The sequence below is a fragment of the Brachypodium distachyon genome, chromosome 1, assembly GCF_000005505.3.
Source record: "Brachypodium distachyon strain Bd21 chromosome 1, Brachypodium_distachyon_v3.0, whole genome shotgun sequence".
NCBI lineage: Eukaryota > Viridiplantae > Streptophyta > Magnoliopsida > Poales > Poaceae > Brachypodium > Brachypodium distachyon.
The window spans coordinates 72264889-72281594 of NC_016131.3; the positions used below are offsets into that span (position 1 = coordinate 72264889).

The following is a 16706-nucleotide window of genomic DNA, read 5'->3' on the forward strand; positions in this document are numbered from 1 at the left end:
AATTCCGCGGACGCAGACGGATGGATGCGCACCTAGGAAAGGAGGAGCCGGAAGGGAAAAAAAGGAGAAAAAACATTGGCCACCCCGGCCCTGATGCTTATACGAAGCTACGAGGCCTCGTTCGGGCCATGTATATAGTCCCAAAGGCAATACGTCTTGTTGTACGCCTAGTAGCGCCAGACTTACGCCTCGACCCGCCATAGAATCCAACGAGTCTTTTCTGCTGGTGAAAACTGAGAAAAACCGTCTATTTGACAAGTTGGCCTGGCTCTATGGTTTTCTTTTTCCTCGGTCAGTCGTCTTTTCGCAGATCCGGCTGGCCGCCGTCGTCTTTCCTGGTGCTCGACGCCGTCGGCAGCATCTTCCTCGGATCATCAATCTCTAGCGGGTTACCACTCATGGTCCGATTTCTCATGACATATTAAGTTTCACTCCCTCGGTTACTATTCTTAAGACGTTTTGCCGATCTAAATTTACTTGCCAAGTCGTCTTATATTTAGGGGAAAAAGAGGTAATTTATCTTAAATGCTCTGAATTTGCCAAGAAAAAGTATCCAACTTAATTTCTTGTCCGAAAAATAGCAACTGTGAAAATATATAGCGTGGCTAGGCGAAAGACATTTTTAAAAAATATATAGATTTTGTCAAGGGATAAATTGCTTGAGAAATAAGAAAATTTCTTAGATCCTCCATCACTCACAACATACTCACATTTTTTCGAAAAGGGGAAGCGATCCCCGGCCTCTTGATGAACAACATACTCACATAAAACACTCAACGGTTGTGTTTATGGAGAAGTCGTATGTATTTTTTTAAAGGGAAGTTTTTGTTGCAGTCACCTCTTACGAATATTCAATTGAATACAAGGTATGAGCAACTGATCTGAAAAAACTGAATTATACCTGAGGAGTAGTCTCATGAAACTAGCATAAAAAGCGCAAATCAACTTAGCATTTTCTATTCCCTCAATTTCACAAACTTTTCATATAGATTTGTACATTTGGACGAAAACAACTCTCGTTTAGTGACTGATCATTCATGTTGGTTTAAGATTGAGAGCAGTTATTGGCCGGGTACGGTAGCCAAGAGAAAAAACGAGATATGTTGTACAACAATTAAGAAAAAAAATTACACGAGCTATTTTTTTGTGAAATGAAGAGAGTATTTCTTAATTACTCAATGTATACATAGCAAAATTAACCCGAAAACATGATAAGTACATTGTCCTTCAGCACGGATCTGTCTGCCACGAACATTAGTTTGTTCAAAAAAAAAAGAAAGAAATCCTGCTTCATATATACATAAATCTGTTGCCACTAGCCCAACTTCCATAGACGTCCCTTGCAACAAGTTGATGCATTTATATGTTGTCGATCACTAGGCCTCGTTGTCGTGGTAGTCTGGCTCAGACACCGGCCGAAATAATCGGTCTCCAGGACCGGCCAGATGACCGTGACAGCAGATCAGCGACATGCAGATACCGAGATAGGTCGACGAGCACAGGCCCAAAGGGGACTGAAATCCTGGTGCTCGCTGGCAACTGATCAGTGCCGCCCGGCCCTACGTATGGCATCCACGTCGACGATGAATATTTGAATATAATGGGACGATTAAAATAGCAGGACATGCTACCGGGCAAAAAGACCAATCACCTAATCAGTGACCGCTTGGACATCGACCCGCATGGGTTAATCTACCTGCAGTATTCTCCTAGCATGAACACGTTCTAAATGCATCCGTACGACTCTTAATCGACTTTTGTTTGAAATTTGTTGACAGGGAGGGAAGAAAAATAGGACATACTCCCTCCGTCTCATATTAAGTGACTCAATTTTGTCCAAATATGAATGTATCTATGTTTAAAAAGCGTCTAGATACATGTAATAAAAAATCACTTAATACGAGACGGAAGGAGTAGAAAAAAACTGACTATTCATGAATATCATCATCAGACTGTAAAAGAAGAATCAACATATTTACAATTGTACATCATCACTTTTAATATTAACAAATTATTTGCAATAATTTAAAGATGGAGTGTCAATACCGATACTAGTCCTTCCGTCCAACAAAAGATGTCTCAACTTTGACTAAATTTAAATGCAACTAAGTCATATCTAGATATATTTAAATTTTGACAAACTTAAAATATCTTTTGTTGGATGGATGGAGTGGCATTGTTTGATGCCCTGACCGGCCGGCGACCGGCGAGACACCGGTGACATGTACGCATGGCCTGGCCTGCGCCTCCCGTTCATCCAGCGATTACTACGGCAGTATAGATTCCACGGAGCAAGTGCACCTGATCGTGTCAGGAGCAGTTGCTCGATTCCGAAAGCGGCCCGGGTGCCCGCACAGCGATCAAGACATCATCAGATGAGTTGCACAAGTTGGGGGGGCCGGCCGGAGCGCGAGCGATCAAAAGCAGACAGGGGGGCTCGGAAGACTCGAGAGGGAGACTGCGCAATGATGAGGGGAAAAGCCACCCGCGGGTCGCCGTCGGGGTTATATTCCCCCGGCCAGCGCTGGCTGCCGGACTGCCGGTGGCTCGTTATGGAATGCACACACTAGGCACTCCGGGTCGCCGCCATGACCCATGTGAAGGCGCGAGAGGTGGCTGGGGATGGATTGCCGGAATATTTACCGGCCGTCGACCCGCGCCGGACATCCACACGTACGAGGCCGCAGTTCGGCTTTAATTTGTGCTGTGTTGTGTGTCCCGCCGGCTCGCCCGCAGCGTGGCGCGTCGCGGCGCCAGAGACGTACGTACGTCCAGGGGGGGAAGATAATTGAGTAGCTCTTCGCGGATATGCGTATATGCTGACCCTCGGATCGAGCTGTGTGTGCTGTGTGTGTACGTTAAATCATACGGCCAAACTTCATGTGACGGTACATGCATTTTATTCTTCTTTCAAACTAGTCGTGTGCCATGCCTTTGTTGATGAATTCTTCTTTCAAACTTTTCGTGTGTGCCAAAGAATATCGATACCACTGCTTCGATCCAACCGATTGTTCACCATCGACCAAGGTATCCTCCCCCGCTCTCCGGCTTCTGCAGCGGCGACCGCTGGATCAGTAGCCCCACACATCCAAAGACCATATAATTTACTGGCAAAGCTTGGCCAAACACTGGGCCATGACGCCACGGGATCTGGATTTCCGGCTATGGACTACAGAATTCCTTATCCGGACATCGAAACCCAGGACCTACGTTTCGGTTCTGACCGGGCCGATCAAGCTCCGATCCAGCTCTCGGTTTTGTTCGGCCCGCGTTGTTAGGCTGTTACCGTTTTGCGGTGCTCGGCCGGAAACAAATCGTATTGTTGGGCTCAGAAATCCAGGTGATGCAAAGAGTGGATCCACAGAGAATCTGCTGCAGAAAAACCTTGCTGCGAAAATAAAATAAAATCAGCACATTGAAATGGAAAACCGGGTCGAATTTACGAATTAGTTGGATCCACAAAGGATGGTTGCTAGTGTACATTGTACAGTTCAGGCAAGGATATTTATCGTGTCCAGCAATGCACTACAAAGTAGTGTCGCGTGAGATGAGATGGTAATCTGAATTTCGCAACGCACTTACGGCGAGTTGGCGCTTCAAGATGTTTATGGTTTTTCACTGCGTTGCGGATTTCCTCATGTAGTTTAGTATGGAAACAAAGCCTTGCCCTGCGCTAGACCACTACTCTCTCCGTTTCATAATTTTTGTCAAAATATTATATGTATCTAGATATTTTTTAGAAATAGATACATTCATTTTTGATCAAATTTGAGACGAGAATTACGAAAGGGAAAGAAGAGTACCGTATGAATTTCGCAGTGTATGTGTCCCCCCTGTACTGTCGTGCACGGCGAGTTGGCTATTCAGGAAGGCACCGATGATAGAACTTGGCATCTGAATGCGACATGCGGCCCCTGTTTGACCGGACTTATCAGACAGAAAAAATAACCCTAGGGTCGGTTTTGGTGCCGTTGCATTTCCTGTCTCACTCTGTAGTGAGTAGTCTGGACTGGAGCAGATGCAACTGCTCCCTTGTGCCTTTCTGGGCTGCGAAATGTGGTTCACATGGACCTCACGCACAAGTTGTTCGCGAAACATCAACCAGGAGGAATAAACAAACAAAGACCCATCTTTTTTGTCTTATGAGGAATCAAAGCAGCAAAAGCACGTTACTTTAAAGAATGACGCTGAAGAAACAGAGAAGAAGCAGCCTGCCTGAAAAAAACAAGGAGCAAGTGAGAGGGCCCACTGAAGCCTGGAAGAGCCCATGTTTCCTTTGTTTTTTTCGGAACGACATCACACGCGGACATGTCTTTTCAAAACTGCAGACTGTCGTGTACTGAACTTTCTGAGAGTGCTTAACTTGGTTTCGATGATCAATCATCGCCTGATCGAACCGCCAGCACTAATAACTGCATATTAGGAACTTAAGCAGCAGCGGACAGACAATCATGTTCGAAACGTGTCTCGAATGCACGGAACTGGAGTTGACGCTCTGACAATTAAAATGTGGACCTGGTACCGAACTGTCATGGTCCGATTTGTTGCGGCAGTAGGCGTATATGACGCAACAGTATAAAACGGTCGAACTAGCCACCTACGTACCATTACAATATGATTCAGATCATCTACTATCTTTTTTTTTCCGACAACAGTTCATAGGAATTTTTTTGTACTTTTTAGTTACTTCTCCCCAATAGAGTGTCTGCCGTGATTAGCTAGCTCATTAACAAAATAACTTCAAACCATAAGGCCGGTGAGGTCATCGACTCGAACATCGGGTGCATGGGGATGCCGGATGGGATCAGCTGGGCATCTGGTTATAGTCAAGCACTTGCTCACGGATTTGGTTACTCAGCGCCAGCGGTGTTCTTTTTTACTTCTAAATTTGAATTCAAAACCATCCTAATTTGGAATTTAAACCACCGATGAACACTGTTAAACTCATGACCCCCTGAGTAGAAGAGAGAGAGTTCTGTCCACTAAACATAAATTAGTAGTACTCCTTTCTTTCTTTCGATGCAATACATAAATTATCCGGTAAATGGTCGGGATTTTCATGCTAACCTCGCGCTTGATTCAACCCGAGAAAAGCAGTTTTGGTTGTTCCGAGTTGTATGTCCGCTCTTCCGTAAATACTTTTTCCGTTCCTAAATACTTGTTATCAGAATCGCGACGTCGAAAGCAAAACCAATATAGGGAAAACGTAAGCGCAAGTCCGCAACTAGTTTAAGTGATATTTGGATGATTGAATGCTGATCCGACTCCTTATAGGCGAATCAGTCAACTTATCATTAATCCGTTGTGACTAAAATAACGCGGCACGGTTCCTGTTTCTGTCGCCTCTCCGTTCCAACGCCTTGGATGCGATGCGACAACAACGACGCCAAGGGAGCACGCACGAAAGCACCCGGGCGCGAGAGCTGCCGTTCGATGGCCAGTTTGACTTTACTGGCTCCCATCTTCAGTCGCCGTCGCGCTCCCCACTTGCCTTGCGCCTTTGCTGCGAGATCGCGAGAGTCAGCTTCTGTCCTGAGAGCCGAGTTTGGCGGGGTGCAGTGCAGTTTTTTCTTAGCATATACAGCCTGCAGCTGCAGCCCGCTTCCTTGGATCGCTCGCTAACTCAACGTCTCAACGCCTCTAAACCTGACTGGCTGACACCTTCTCCTCTCCTACTGTTCAGCCACTGTTTGACGTTTTCGACGCCTTCCTGGGCTGCGAAATGTTCGTTGTTCTCATGGACCTCGTGTACAAGTTGTCCGCGAGACATCAAAAAGAGATAGTAAAACAAACAAAAGAACCCAATTTTGTCTTTAGGGAATCAAAGAACTGATAACACATCTCTTAAAGAAAGACACTGAAGAAACAGAGTAGAAGCAGCCCGCCTGAAAGAAAAAAAAACGAGGAGCAAGCGAGGGCCCACTGAAGGCTGGAACGGCCCAGGCCAGATTCCTTCTCCTTTTTCAGAGATTTATCTTCCAAAAATGGATACTGGATTTACGTAAAACAGCAGACCGTGGTGTACCGAACTTTCTGAGAGTGCTAGCTTGTTTCTTAAGGGGAAGCGCTAGCTTGCGTCAATCATCGCCTAATCAAAATGACAGCACGCATAATTGCAGGTTAGGAAATTAAGCTGCGGACAGACAGTGATATGTGTGTGTGTCTCGAATGCACGGAACTTGAATTGACACTCTGACAATTAAAATGGGGACTTCGTGCCAAACTATCATAGTCCGATCCCTGTGCTCTCTTAACACTAATATCTTGCGAATGTTAAAGAAGCACCTAGACAAAGCAGGGCGTACATTTGTATATGCGCGTCGTTAGTTCGTTGGACTGATGCGTAGTATACTTCAAAATTAGCTGGGCGACGAGGTTAGGCATACGCTGAGTAGGTGTACAATACGCAATGGTATCAAACGGTCCAGCTAACGGTTGCATATATATAACCCGTGCATATAACTTGCCCGGCTATGTACTAGCCACCTACGTTACCATTATAATACGATTCATATCATCTGCTGCTTTTGACTAGCCGATTATTTTTGGCACCGGTCGACTTGTAACTAAACAAATACGCACTTCAAAGCAATTGCGATACAAAAACACTTCAAACTAATTGCGATAAAAACTTTCCGGAATTCCTCAAACTTTTGTCATGTCAGTGGCTACTGAAATTTTGTCGAAAACAAAAAAACACAAACCTTGCTTGTAATCCAAATTATATCGCCCTCGGGCCTCGGTCCCAAACCGAAGCCTTGGCATGCGACAGGGACGCCAAGGACGCACGCACGAACACACTCGGCGCCACAGCAAACAGCATGTACAGCCCGTACGCGCACAGGGCGCAGCCGATGGCGAGTTGACTAATTCGGCATTGCCACGGCTCCACACGGTCGCCGTCGCCCTCGGGGCGCTTCGATCCACTTGCATATTACCGGCTGCTATACTCTTGAGATCGATCGCGAGAGTCAGTCAGCTCCTGTCCTGACAAGCGACTTTAGCTTGGCGTGGTGCAGTTTTTTTTCTCTACAGGAGGATATACAGCCTGCACTTGCAGCTCGCTTCCTTGGATCGCTCGCAAACTCAACGCCTCCCACCGGACGGCAGCTGACATCTCCTCTTCTTCCTTCCCCATCTCACCAGCTGTCCCTCGTCTCCTATTTCTTCTTCCCCCGGTTGGCCGGTTTGTGCGCGCAGGCGCAGAAGCATTGATCGATGGATAACATGGGGGCGGCCATGGCGGACGCGCCGGCGGGGGCGCCGCCGTACGTGAGCCCGTCGGCGGCGTTCCCGATCGCCATCGTGATCGCCATCGGCTTCATGGTCACCTCGCTCATCCTCGTCAGCTACTACCTCCTCGTCGTCCGCTGCTGGCTCCGCAACGCCGGGGCGGCCGGCGGCTCCACCCTGCTCCCGCGCTCCCGCCGCGAGGAGCGCGTGTCCGCGGTCTTCTTCACCGACGCCGATGCCGCGGCCGCGCAGTTCCGTGGGGTCGACCCGGACGTCGTGGCCGCGCTCCCCCTCGTGAAGCACCGGAGAGCGCGCTCTGGCGGCGGCGGCCGGGCAGCTGAGTGCGCCGTTTGCCTGTCCGAGTTCGCGCCCGGGGAGCGGCTCAAGCTGCTGCCGGCCTGCGCCCACGCGTTCCACGTCGACTGCATCGACACATGGCTCTACCACAACGTCAGCTGCCCGCTCTGCCGGACCGTCGTCACCGCCGCCGCCGCGCCCTTGCCGGCCGCCGCGACCGGGGACGGGCACGAAGAAGACGACCTCGAGCGGCGCATCGCCGCTGGGGTGGGCCATGGGGGCTCGTGCCGGTTCTTCTTCCCCAAGCAGCACGGGGAGTTTCAGCAGGAGCCTATCAGGCGGTCCTTTTCCATGGACTTCTTGCCCGGCGATCGCGGACGGAAACAGCCGCGGAAGGAGGAGGAGGCCGTGGTGCCGGACGTGGCCGGCGGCAGCGGGAGCAGCGGCGGCGGCGTGGCCGTTGGCGAGACGAGCGGGCGGTTCCGGCGGCTGCTGTCGTCGTTCGGGCTCGGCCGGAGCTCCCGGAGCACGGTGCTGCCGGTCCTTCACCTCGACCCATGAGACGAGACGCGCGATGGATGTCGATCGATCGGGTTCGTGCATGTTGCTTTTCCTGATTTGTCGATATCGAACTCCTTAATGTTAATCGCTTGCCTGATCCAGTGCGCGTTTTCATGCAATGCAATGTACTGTACAGCCGTAGGAAAGTTAATCAACTCGCTCGCTTGAGACAAATAATGCCATTCCATTGATTTCTTCTTGCCGTTTCTCTTCTCCCGCGTGCCGTGCACATCTTAATTTCGTCGTCCTTGATCGATCGAGGTTCATTGATTAATCAGTTGGTGGTGCACCATGCATATGTACGGGGCATTTCGGATCAGTTGTAGACATTGCCATTGATTTTTCTTGCAATCCGGAAGCTTTCCCGTCTGGCAACAAATCAGGCGTCCAAATCAGGCGTAACGTGGCAACAAACCACTCTCGTCACCAACACTGCAAGTGCTAGCAGCTAGTAGCATATCAAAGAAGCCATGACTAGCTCCATGACCTTTGCATTGGATATATATTTGCCCGTTCCGTTACCCCTATCGTATAATATTTCCTTTTGCAACAAATCCGTGCCTGACTTGGACTTGACAAACGACATCTTCCTCGCTTGGCTTTTAAAACACGCCTGGACGGTGATGGCAAGATCAAAAAATTGGGGGCAAATAATCCATGGGCTCGATCCATCGTCTGCAAGTCAACGTCACCACGGTGGGCTATCTAACCCCATCAACACTTTTGCTCAATATATGACTAATTTACAACACCTAGCAGCATAATTGTATATAATTAAGCCCACCCATCACACCATTTTCCCGTTGACGAAGCGGTTTTTTCTAGCGACATGAGCCACGCATGCAAGCATCATCGATCAATCACTCTATTTCCTTTTTCTTTAGTTCTTTCTTTGACACCCCCCATCAGCAACTTTTGTTATTTAAAGAGATTGAGCATAGTATACCACGTAGCAGCTAGCTAGCCAGCAACATCTAAGAGCTTCCCCAGGACCACACGCTAGCTACCTACGCCATAGTTTCGTCGAACAGAACTCAGGAACTAAATAAACAAGGGTACGCACAGATCCTCTTCTTTGATATATAGTGCTACCTGTGCCACTAGGATATAGACTATCATTTGGGCCCGCCAAGAACCTTCAGGCTGGCCATGGATCGTTCACATGATGGGGGGGCAGGTTTGCAGCGTTGACCTTGCGGGGGCATGCAACGCCCATCTGGCCATGTGGATATATCCTCTCATGTAACGGTGCAAAGGGTTGACTTTGTGATTTGTGTTCCTCGAAGAAAAAATACGTCACCCTGTCGTGGGGCAACTGATCATATATTCATATACGCGCTCAAATGAACAATGATTTACTACCTCCGTTCTTAAATACTTGTCGTGGTTTTGGTGTAAACTAGCACGATGGCCCGCGCGAAATGCGCGGGCTAGACCTGATGATCATGGTTGTATACTCCCTCCGTTCGGGTTTAAAAGGACTACACTGGATTTTATGCGGAACTTTCGCGAAACATTACTTTGGTAATACGATGATATTACGACACAAAAAAGATATCTATGTATTAGTGTTGAAAAACCTATATACATTTTTTTTGTATAATTGTTCGTCGAAGTTCGGCATAAAATTCAATGCAGGTCTTATAAATCCGGATGGAGAGAGAACAATTCACTGATATTGCGGCATTCTGTCCAATTCGTATCAATTCGTCGTATTTGCAATTCTAAAATCAAAAACATGAGATTTGAATGCCTAAGAGCAACTCCACCAGATTCTCTAATTTAAACCCCCAAATTCATATGTGGGATCCCTATAAAAAATTCTTCCTATAAATTTGTGTTTTCTCCGGCAGACTCCCTATCTCACTCCCTATATTTCACTCTTGTAGTATTTTCTAAACTTTCTAAACTTTCATGCGTCAAACGACCTATTCATATAATTTAAATTCATATTATTAAATCGAATCATTTTATTTTATAGCACTTAAATAAACTATATAATGTGGGGTATTATAATGATTATAATTTAATTAACATAGTTTTTTAATTAGCAGTGTGTGTTTTACAATCTATTCTACACAAGCGTATTATCAAACTGCATCAACGTCTCTACTACTACTACTTAAATTGCTTTCGCCTTGATCTCTACATGAAGAAAGATCCACATGCAACAATGGCGGTTCCCCTTTTCTCCTTCTCTCTCTTTCTCTCCCTCCATCCCTCCCTCTCTCTCTCTCTCTCTCTCTCTCTCTCTCTCCCCTTTTTCTCATTCTCTCTCTATTCCTTTCCCTGTACAAGCTGAGGCTCACCTGAGGCCCAAAATCGATACTCGCTGGCACCGGGAAGGCATCGGATGCCTCTCCCCTTCCCCAACACCGCCGCCACCGACTGCCTCAACCAACGCCACCGCATCAGTCGTTGCAGTTGCGCCAGTCTCGGCGCCACTCGGCCACCAACTTCCCCATCTCCTGTCCAGTAGCTCGACAGCGGCTCGCCCAGATCCAGCGGTGCCCCGCTGCTACAGCGGTTTGTTTGTAATCGATTTGTAGGACGTAACATCGAACGAACGATTTCTAAGACTCCTAGATCTCATAACGATCTAACGGCTGGAAATGATTGGGATGATGTGGATCAAAGTGGAGGCTCCCCTCGGTACCCCTCATATTATCAGTAATTATAACATATTGGACCTTAAACCACTTTAATGTTTTATTTTATCTCATCAAATATACCTCTCTCATTAAATCGATCTCGTGTTAATCGATTATATAGATCTCTAGAGAATGTACGTGCAAAGCATATAAATGAATGATTTTGTTTAATATAAATTGTGATGTAGTGGGACTCGATTTATTTGTAGCAACCATACGTACGTGCAAAGCATATAAATGCGAGATTTTGTTTAATATAAATTGTGATGGAGTGGGACTCAATTTATTTGCAGCAACCAAACGTGACATGCTTCTTTTTCTCGGTACCGTGGGATGGTCCCCTTTTAGCAGCCACGTTTACGCTAAAAAAAAGCGGCCACGTCACTTGTTTTCAACTAACTTGTGTTTCCACGAATATGGATTCTGAATTAAACGCGTCTACTTTTTCTACGTCCCATAGATCTCAGTTCCAACGACCAGAATAATTATGATGGTGTGGATCAACATGGAGGGTCCTCTCGATACCCTCATATTGCTCACGGTGTCCCGCACAATTGGGCGGGAAACACTTTCATTTCCCAACTACAAGGTATGCAAAATATTTTCTCAACTAGAAATTAAAATACAAAATACGATATGGCTCCCGAACTTCTGACGTATTGGGGTTGGTTGATTTTACTTCTCCAAGTAAAACACAATATACTGTCACTCGTAAATGTTCAACGTCCCTACTGTGACCGAAGATCCAATATAATATGCACAAATGCATTTTATACTGATTTAATATCACGTACAAATGGTACACACATAAAAAAATCGCAGTTTTAATGTTTTGTGTAATTTGCAGTTGAGAAGTAAACATTGTTTTACATGATTGATAATTGGAAAGTAAAGATGTTTGCCGCGCACTGACAATACTAATATATCACATTGTACATAAATTTAAAGTTTGCATGCTCGTTAATTGCCCGTTTACTAATATGTCTTGTTTGCGTCAAGTTATATTAGTAGGTAGGAATTGCCGATAATAAATTATAATGTGTGAATACGTGAATATTATATCGATACTCAGAATAAAGTTTAGAACATGAGCTAATCATTGTTTGTTTATTTTGTATTTGTAGCGGTATGTGATTAGTAAGTGTTTTGGGTTCGCTAGGGAGCGAATTGCTCCTACATAACGTCAATTATGTAATGAGAGTTAATATTTGGTGTCATGTATGAATATATAACTACAATTTTTTAAGTATCGGCTAATAACTCGTCGTTGAAAAAATAGATTAGGACAAATGGAGCTGATCGTACTACTTAATATTCTTATTACCTATAATTTGTGGAGAAGCAACGACAAATAAAAACTGAGAGATCCTAACATGTTGGTCGCCTTAACAGATTGACTAAGAAAAACCGAAACAACCGTTGACTTGACACTAACCGTAGCATATTGGGCCTAGGTGGGTCTGAAAACGATTTGATGTTTCATAATAGCTCAACAAAGATACATCATTCATTAAATCTGGACCGTTAATTATAATATGTGATGGTCAAAATAATTTGCATGGTGTGGATCAACATGTTGCTTACCCGCAATGGGAGTGGGTCTTAAACATTTTACACTCAACACGTATACATTATAATACAATCTAATATATTATTTTCTGTCATCCAAAGAGATTAGCGGATGGACCCATCTTAAAGCTCTTAGCTCTCGGTTAACCCAAAAACCACCGAAACCAATTTGCACAGAAAAGTTCGGGCTTAGCTCTCGGTTAACCCAAAAACCACCGGAACCAATTTGCACAGAAAAGGCCCAGGAAGGCCGTCCGGCCCAGTTCAACGAAACCTTCTCTTCTCGGTAGCTCAGCCCAGTTCCCCCACGCAATCCCGATCGATTGAATTCTTCACGTCATCCGGATCGATTCAATCCATCCCGATCGATTGGAACGCCGGCCGTTTGTCTTGGATGTGAAACAGGACGTGCGGAACCCCACGTGGACCTAATTAAATCTTAGCGTAGATCTTATGTCTAATGATTGAAAATAATTGAGGTGACGTGAATCAACGTGGAAGTTTCTCTCGGTATCTCTCATATTGCTTTTAGTATATAATAAATTTGCATTAAAACCAGAACAAGTATTAGGAACGGAGGGAGTATTAATTAATGGTTCATGGACATCGATCGGCCTTGTGATATCCTGTGCATGCATCGAACGATCCATCTGGGCAGCTTGGGCAAGTCGGACAGATGGATGCAAAGCGTCGCATTAGTTCCAGGTTCCGGACCTTTGACTTATGCGATAAGCTAGGGTGCCGGCCGGCGGCAAAGAGTTGCCTGCATCATCAATGAATCGTCACGAGAGAAGTGGACCGGGAAAGGAAGACAATTCGCCGGCCACGCCGTGCTGTGCCGTACGTGCGCGCAGGTGCAAGTGCTACTGCTACGTTGCAACCCAAAGGTACGTACGCGAGATCGATGCTGAATGTTGATACTTCCGCGTGGGTGTCGTCGTTTATTTACCAAATAAAATTAGTACTCAAAATTTTCAAAACAAAGTTGAATAGTATATACGTTTTCAATTTATTTAATGTCTGTATACTTGGTACTCTTGTTTTTAGTCCATTACCAATGTCAACGGCAAATAAATAGTACAACAAAAAAAATAATACTCCCTCCGATCCATATTACTTGTCGAAATATTACATGCATCTAGACGCTTTTTAAACATAGATATATCTATATTTGGACAAATTTGAGACAAGTAATATGGATCGGAGGAAGTACTAGTATTTGATAGCAGTTCAAAAAACAGTTGAACTAGTATGTGATAACATCATTTTTATCTATTTGAACATCGCGTCAAGTTGGAGCACCGACAAATTAAGGTTTCGACGAGTGTGTTACCCTGCGAGGAACAAACATTACATCTAGTTGTCTTTCTTTAATTTCTTCCGGTAAGTACAGTAGGATATAAGAACAACGTTGGTCATGGAGCGCTCTTACATGGTCAATTTCCGATCAAAGAACCCTTCTTGCAAAACGAAAATAAATAATAATACTAATAATCAGAGAACCAATTTTAGAAGTGTATTATGGTTTTCAAGCTTGATACGCCTGGACCTGTGCCTCACCATGTTGATCTCTCCTCCGGCTCCGTCGTCGCAGACCTCGAGGGCGGTGATGACAGCGACAGGGTCCCGGTCCCTCGACCTGCTGTCGGTAGTGTCGGTGCCGAAGAACCTGAAGACGCAGAGCTTGCCGGACCCGAGGTGCACCAGCGAAGAGTTTCTCGGGAACCACTCCACGGGCGGCCTGAACTCCTCCCAGACCCCGCGCACCGCTGGCGGGCTCTCGGCGGTGGCGGTGGCGAGGTCGACGGCGCAGAGCGTGCCGTTCATGGACGAGAAGCCGAGCGTCAGCCCCCCGTCGTGGACATGCTCGGCCTTGCCCACGAAGGGCAGCGACCAGCCGCCTTCCTTCCTCCAGGAGCGGCGCCTGGCGTCGAACGAGTATGTGCCGGCGCCGTTCTCGGCGCTCGTCCAGATCCTGCCGCCGGCGCCCACCGTGTGCGCCGTGACGCGGGGGCGGGCGGGGTCGCGCGCGTAGGGCGGAAGAGGGAGCACGTGCCAGAACCAGTCCTCCCGGAGCCGGTCGTAGCGGAGGGCCTCGAAGCGGCGGTGGCTGCCGGCGAGCGGCATCGTGTCGAGCACGTAGAGGCCGTCCCCGACGGCGGCGGAGACCGGGACGGTCTTGATGGCGCGCATCATGGGCCCGCCGCGGACGGCGCGGCTGGCCACGTCGTAGATGACGGTGCGGCGCTCGCCGTCGGTGGACACGACCTTGACGTCCCCGGCGCCGGCGCCGGGGCCGAGGAGGAGGTGGAAGTCGACGTAGCTGCAGTGCTGCGAGCTGGTGGGTGGCTGGGCGAAGCGCGCGGAGGCGGGAGGCAGCGGGATGTCGTCGTCCATGGCGTCCAGCTCGTCGTCCGGGCCGCCGGAGAAGAAGGGGGCCACGTCGATGTGGTGCAGCGTGTACGTCTCGTCCCTGTAGTCGCTCAGCACTAGGATCACGCAGCTCCGGTCCGCCGCCATCGAGCACCCCAATCGTGTCGTACGTCGATGCAATTCTTGATCTCTTCTTCTCGTCTCTCCTAGTCCTCCCAGGGCATGCAAAGCCTTAAATCAATCGTTGTGCTAGTAGTTCCATCGATCTGCTTGATTGATGATATATACAAGCACCCGGATGGAGCATGAGTCAGAGTCGGGATCCTATTCCGAGATCCAACAGACCATACCTGATCGGATGATCTCAGGAAACTCGGACCGTTTCAACAGCGCTATGTGTTTCTTGTTTTGCAGGTAAACTTATCCGGACATTTTTTACTGTGTATAACTTCGTTTCTTATTTCTAGACCATCATTTTTTTTCCCGAGATGATCAGGATTCGTAAAAATGGTCTTTTTTGCTTGAAGCTGATATTGATCGGGGCTTTTATTCTTTTTCTGACGACAAGGGGTTTTATTCGGTTAATCAGGAATGAAAGAAGTTGGAGCGTTTGCGACCTCTTTGACGACTTCACAAATCACAACGATGCCAGATGAACGCAAAAGACGGAAAATCAGGAGAGGCGTAAGGCAGAACTACTGCGCATCTCACTAAAACACTATTTTTTCTTTATAGAGGTAAAAGGCGGACAACAAGTTCATCATAAAGTATCGCTCCGTTAGAAATCCAAAGCTTCAACAGACAAAGGACCCTCAAAAGCATGCCTCACCTAGAACGGGCGATAGCATAAGCTGTCCTGTTATAAACAAACGAAACTGAACCAATTTTGAAGCTAAAAACTTGATATCCAGGATAATTGCACGGCCTGCAACGTGTCCATGTCCATTAAACCACAGTCATCTAGACAGCATGGAGAAGTACTATCTGAGATCCAGCTCTGTCATTTGGCCCAAGCTGTTCCTCATCAGAGAGAATTTCATTGAAATCACCCGTACAATTCCATGGTCCCTCCCACTGATGAGCACGCAAAACCCCCTGAGGTTGCTCACCAAGTCACCCCTGTGGTTTCAGTCACAAGCACATCAATTGGACGATGAGTACTTTGGTTCAGTTCAGAGTTGGGTTTTCCCGCAAGAAAAGAAGATGTTCAGATCAGAGCTAGTTTCAGGTGATAAAAAAAGTTCAGAGTTTGCTTGACCTTGCGGTGGTATTGTTTGATACTATAATTCTTGCCCGATTGTATATGCTGAACTAGAAACAGACGCAACAAGCAGAGTAAACAGACCCTACAAGCAGAGTAAACAGATATATCAGATGTCTTGTCAGGCTTCCAAACTTCCACAATCTGTCTATTGTCAGCCTCCGATCCTACATTGTACTATCGACAAGGAAGTGACCTGCGAGTTCTGTACATATAAGCTGACATAACATTGCAAATGATATTGCAACATTCGTAACTTGCTAGATATATCAGATGAGGGAAAACATCAACGGAGGTTAATACATCTGCAAGAATGAAAAAAATGGAATATAAGTAGATATATTTAGGTAGAATTTGTGGTGCAGCACTCATGTTTCAAAACAAGTCATACACACAGTAGATTACATGTTCCTTCCTGTCTTGCTGCTTGGATGCACTGTTTCCCCACTCACTAGATAATGATGGAAAATTTCACGAAACCTGTTTTGGTTATCAGTTAAGACAAAAACAGAAGCAAAGTGCTAGAACAAAACTGAACCAACACACTCAACAGTTGTATAATCATTTCTCCTCAAACAGAGGGTAAACATTCTTAGTCATTATACAGGATATAGGCAATCCAGATCCAACTGAACGCATATTTCCATACCATACAATCTATCAAGTTAATCTGCAGCCCAAACGATCCTCACTGACCTCACACTTCCAGATAAAGAATAATCTGTTGAAACAACCTAGCAACACTATACACGGAAAAGTGC

General features: G+C 46.6%; 2 protein-coding genes across 2 annotated transcripts; one reads left to right on the forward strand and one right to left on the reverse strand.

The window, feature by feature from the left end:
- Positions 1–6888: 6888 nt before the first annotated feature.
- Positions 6889–8293, forward strand: LOC100824333 (RING-H2 finger protein ATL80). The gene has a single exon (XM_003558753.4). The coding sequence runs from the start codon at positions 7219–7221 to the stop codon at positions 8089–8091; it is 873 nt and encodes a 290-aa protein (XP_003558801.1). The 5' UTR covers positions 6889–7218; the 3' UTR covers positions 8092–8293.
- A 5306-nt stretch (positions 8294–13599) lies between these two features.
- LOC100835913 lies at positions 13600–15197 on the reverse strand. Its single transcript, XM_003562028.3, has one exon. It carries the CDS (start codon positions 14829–14831, stop codon positions 13806–13808), a length of 1026 nt encoding a protein of 341 aa, XP_003562076.1. The 5' UTR covers positions 14832–15197; the 3' UTR covers positions 13600–13805.
- Positions 15198–16706: the final 1509 nt, after the last annotated feature.